We start from the raw sequence: 4,276 nt of genomic DNA, 5'->3' as shown, positions 1-4,276 counted from the left end.
TCTAGAAGTGACGATGAATTTAACTCAATTGATGGTCGAATGACCACCATTTTAGATAAGACGCCAGCCTTTAAGGTTTATCAATAGACATCTCGTCTAGCTCTAAAAGAGCATGTAACGAAGGAATTGCCGCGAGGCTAACTTCCCCCTCAATGTTACCGGTTACACCACTTACAAGCGTATGTACTTGCTCACTCGTATCATTTTGTGAGGGTATACACGCTTCGTGTCCATCCTGTCTTGGAGTGGAGACAATACACCTCTTAGAGGCCGGGACATTCACCTCCCCGGGTTTACCAGCCTGAATTGGTTCTGTACTTGACATGGTGTCTAATTTGCATCCGACAAGGAGTTAGGTAACTCAACTTCCTTATCCAGCGAACGTTTACGTGTCGCTTCACATGCATTAGAAGGGTTTGACCCGAAATTCCCTGGCGAACCGCCAATAGTGTCACTATTAACACTCAGTATGGTGCCACCTCGGCCGACCATACTCGGCGGACTTAGACGTGCTACTCCACGTATCTCAGGGATAGTGCACCCTTGAGGTCCTGGCGAACCGCCAACAGTGTCGCTACTGACACTCAGTATGATGCCACCTCGGCCGACCATACTCGGTGGACTTAGACGTGCCACTCCACGTATCTCAGGGATATTGCACCCTTGATGATTCGGCCTTAGGCCAATGCTTTCAGCATTTAGTGTGTTATTATAACGAGTGTCACTCGACGGAGTACGTGACGTTCCACTGATTTCTGCTGAGTCGGGCTCAGAATTAATGTTTTTAGCATGAATCGTTTTTATAACGAGTGTCACTCGACGGAGTACGTGCCGTTCCAGTTATTTCTGCTGAGACGGGCTCGGAATTAATGTTATTTTAACATTAGAGTTTATTGACTCAGACACGCCAATGTCTAAAACTCTGACAGACTCATTCAATGATCCGCGCCAATAGCGCTTTTGTTGCCTAGCAAAGGTGGGTTCATGACTCTCCAAAACTTTGCTAGGAACATTACGCGTAACGCCTTGTTCTCTCAATACTTCTGCGTGCTGAAAGCCTTGCTGAGCGAAGCAAGATTAGGTTTTCTTGACCACGTCGAGGATATACAAGGTTAGGTATTCTTGACCACGTCGAGTTTATGTTGTTTAGAAATCGGCGATATGCGCATGTTGTTCACTCTCTTGTAGATCGTACAATAACATGCTTTCGGCTGACACCTACGGTTGAACTCGTACGATTGACCGCTCTCCTTTCAAGGCCCCTCAAGCGAGTGAACCTCTCCTTCTTGAGGGGCTTGAGAACTCCCTACTTCTTCACGAAACATGTCCATGCTGGATGGTACGTGCGTGGCCCATGAACGGACCATGAAACTTTACCAGGTGTAACGGGGCACCTTTCGCTAGTACTGATTTAGCACTAGCCAACCTGCACTGATATAAGTGAAGGTGAGGTGCCGCCTCCAATAACTTTACGTAAAATACGTGCAGAGAAAGGTTTTAAAAAGACAATAAGTTTTTGCTACTCACTACTAAAACTTTATTAGAAGAAAAAAGAAAAATATATCAATATTTCAGTTCCTACGTAACGATCTTCTCATCGACTGACTTAATAGATGTTAATATCAATTTATGTATAGTGCCTCCTTGCGCACCGCCGGATTGTGTCTAGTAACGGTAGGCGGGGCTGATTTAAACCTAAATTCACCAACTAACAGAGCTGTTGTCTTGTTGCTTCACTATTATCATAAAATTTTGTTAAAGTTGAAAAATAATAGTAAAAATCATTAAATGATTATGATTATAATATTTCTTCTCTTGTTGAGAATAATATTTAATATTCTTCTAATACGTAAATAATACTTATGAAAGGAATACCTCTTCACAGATTGAGACGCCACGTGCGGCACGATGCAGCTTAAAGCAGTATCATTGTCGCAAGTGATTATACAATCGTCGGAGCACAAAATTTGTCCACAGAATTTGATTCGAAAACGCCATGGCTACAATCGAGGCTGCTTTGATGAGTTTGCGCCTACCAATCCGAGATCGGTGTACACCACATGGCACGATGCAGCTTAAAGCAGTGTCATCGTCCCGCAAGTGATTATACAATCGTCGGAGCACAAAATTTGTCCACAGAATTTAATTCGAAAACGCCATGGCTACAATCTGCTTTTCATGAGTTTGCGCCTACCGATCCGAAAGCGGTGTACACCACATTAAATTTGACTTTTTTTTTGGCAGGAGACCGGCGATCCGTATTGGACTTTATAGCATAAAATTCTTTTTGTAAGTCGTATAATTGGTTACAACTCCGTGTGCAACACACGCCTCACATTAAAATGCAAGGCTCGAAACGCGTCGTGCTACGCGCTGCCGTGCGTGCCAATGGCGCTGCGCATCGCCCCATCACGTCCCTCACCAGTCGTGCCGGCGTCTTTATTGCACGCTCGTCCAATATTAAAGCGCTAAATGGAACTAGCGGCTATGCTTTACCCGCGTGTGTGCAACGTCTCAGTGCCGCATCGCCGATACGAGTTTGCGGGTTCGCGAGCTCTGGCGGACCTACCGACGTTCCTGTGCCGTCCATGGGTGATTCGATCTCGGAAGGAACTGTTGTGGAATGGATTAAGCAGCCAGGAGACGCTGTCGCTGAGGACGATGTTGTCGTTGTGCTGGAGACGGACAAGGTGAGCGTCGACGTCCGTGCCCCCTTTGCCGGTGCCATGGGAAAGCACCTAGCAGCAATTGACGACAACGTAATGGTAGGATCGCCTCTTTTTCAGATAATTAAGGGTGCTGCAGGCACTGAAAGCGTACAAGAGACGACAGCACCAGAGAATACGGCAACAGCGGTTGGAATCGAGCCGACGGGTGAGGAAGTGACTGTCCCCGTGCCCACAATGGGGGATTCAATTTCGGAAGGAACAGTTGTGGAATGGGTGAAGAAAATAGGCGACAGTGTGGCTGAGGACGACGTCGTGGTGGTATTGGAGACGGACAAAGTGAGCGTCGACGTCCGCGCCCCCAAGAGCGGTACCATTACTAGCATACTGGCTGACGTGGACCAGACCGTGGAGATTGGCGTGCCACTCTTCTCCATTCTACCTGGGAATGAAGGTTCTTCTACTACTGCGTCGAAGCCCGCTCCAGCTTCAACTCCAGCAGTAGCTCCGACGCCGACTCCTGCAGCTGTGACGCCTCCTTCGACCCCAGATCCGCCAGCTTTGACATCGCCTTCTATCCCTGAATCGACTGCTGGCGTCAATCCATTACTGGCAATGTCTGGGCGTTCCGTTCGTCGTGAGAAAATGAGTCGAATGCGTCTTCGGACGGCCGAACGGCTGAAAGAATCTCAGAACACAGCCGCTAGTTTAACGACATTCCAGGAAGTCGACATGTCGAAGCTCATGGATCTACGCAAACAGTACAAGGACACGTTTGAAGCCAAGCATGGTGTAAAGCTGGGATTCATGTCGGCTTTTGTGAAAGCCAGTGCTTCAGCATTATTGGAAGTTCCTGGGGTCAATGCTATGATTGACGAAGAGCGACAGGAGATTGTGTATCGAGACTATGTCGACATGAGTGTGGCTGTGTCGACTCCAAAAGGTCTGGTGACACCAGTGCTGAAAAACTGCGAGTCCATGAGCTTTGCAGATGTGGAAAAAGGACTCGCGGAGCTTGCAATTCGTGCGCGTGATGGCAAATTGACGCTGGAGGAAATGACGGGTGGCAACTTTACGATTTCGAACGGCGGTGTCTTTGGGTCTCTCATGGGTACGCCGATTATTAATCTACCGCAGTCGGGTATTCTTGGGATGCATGGCACCAAGCTGCGTCCTGTGGTTGTGAATGGGGAGGTGGTGGCACGTCCGATGATGTACCTCGCACTAACGTACGACCACCGCCTGGTTGATGGTCGTGAAGGGGTGACGTGCCTCAAGTCTATTGCTGACAAGATCGAAAACCCAGAGCGTCTGCTTCTTGACATTTAATTGACGAGCTTGACTTCTTGAAACGGCACGCGGGTTTTACAAAGTTGATTGCATATATTTTGGAGCTGCTTTGATAAGTAATTTTATCGTCGTCTTATTCACTTTTTTAATATTTCCGTTCTTTTAGGCAATTCTTTATAGAAAAATGTAAAATTCCCCAATGGGACAACGTGACCACTGGAAGGAATACGCTTGTGTGCAGCAATAGTGCAGCCAAAGTTCTTAAGAAAGGATCACGCAGGTGCATAGCTTACATTAGACGCCTAAAATGCCGTCAGATG

The 4,276-nt window shown here is 47.4% G+C and overlaps 1 protein-coding gene across 1 annotated transcript; it reads left to right on the top strand.

The window, feature by feature from the left end:
- Positions 1–2,342: 2,342 nt before the first annotated feature.
- On the top strand, positions 2,343–3,995 carry CCR75_007744 (uncharacterized protein; the record flags this gene model as incomplete). The annotated part of the gene is made up of 3 exons (XM_067965802.1): positions 2,343–2,435; positions 2,637–3,120; positions 3,928–3,995. 3 exons carry the CDS (start codon positions 2,343–2,345, stop codon positions 3,993–3,995), a joined length of 645 nt encoding a protein of 214 aa, XP_067815953.1.
- Between the last annotated feature and the right edge of the window lie 281 nt (positions 3,996–4,276).

Source organism: Bremia lactucae, linkage group LG7 (assembly GCF_004359215.1).
Source record: "Bremia lactucae strain SF5 linkage group LG7, whole genome shotgun sequence".
Lineage (NCBI taxonomy): Eukaryota > Oomycota > Peronosporomycetes > Peronosporales > Peronosporaceae > Bremia > Bremia lactucae.
Note: the sequence above shows the minus strand (reverse complement) of the source record. Positions and strands in the feature narration are given on the sequence as shown.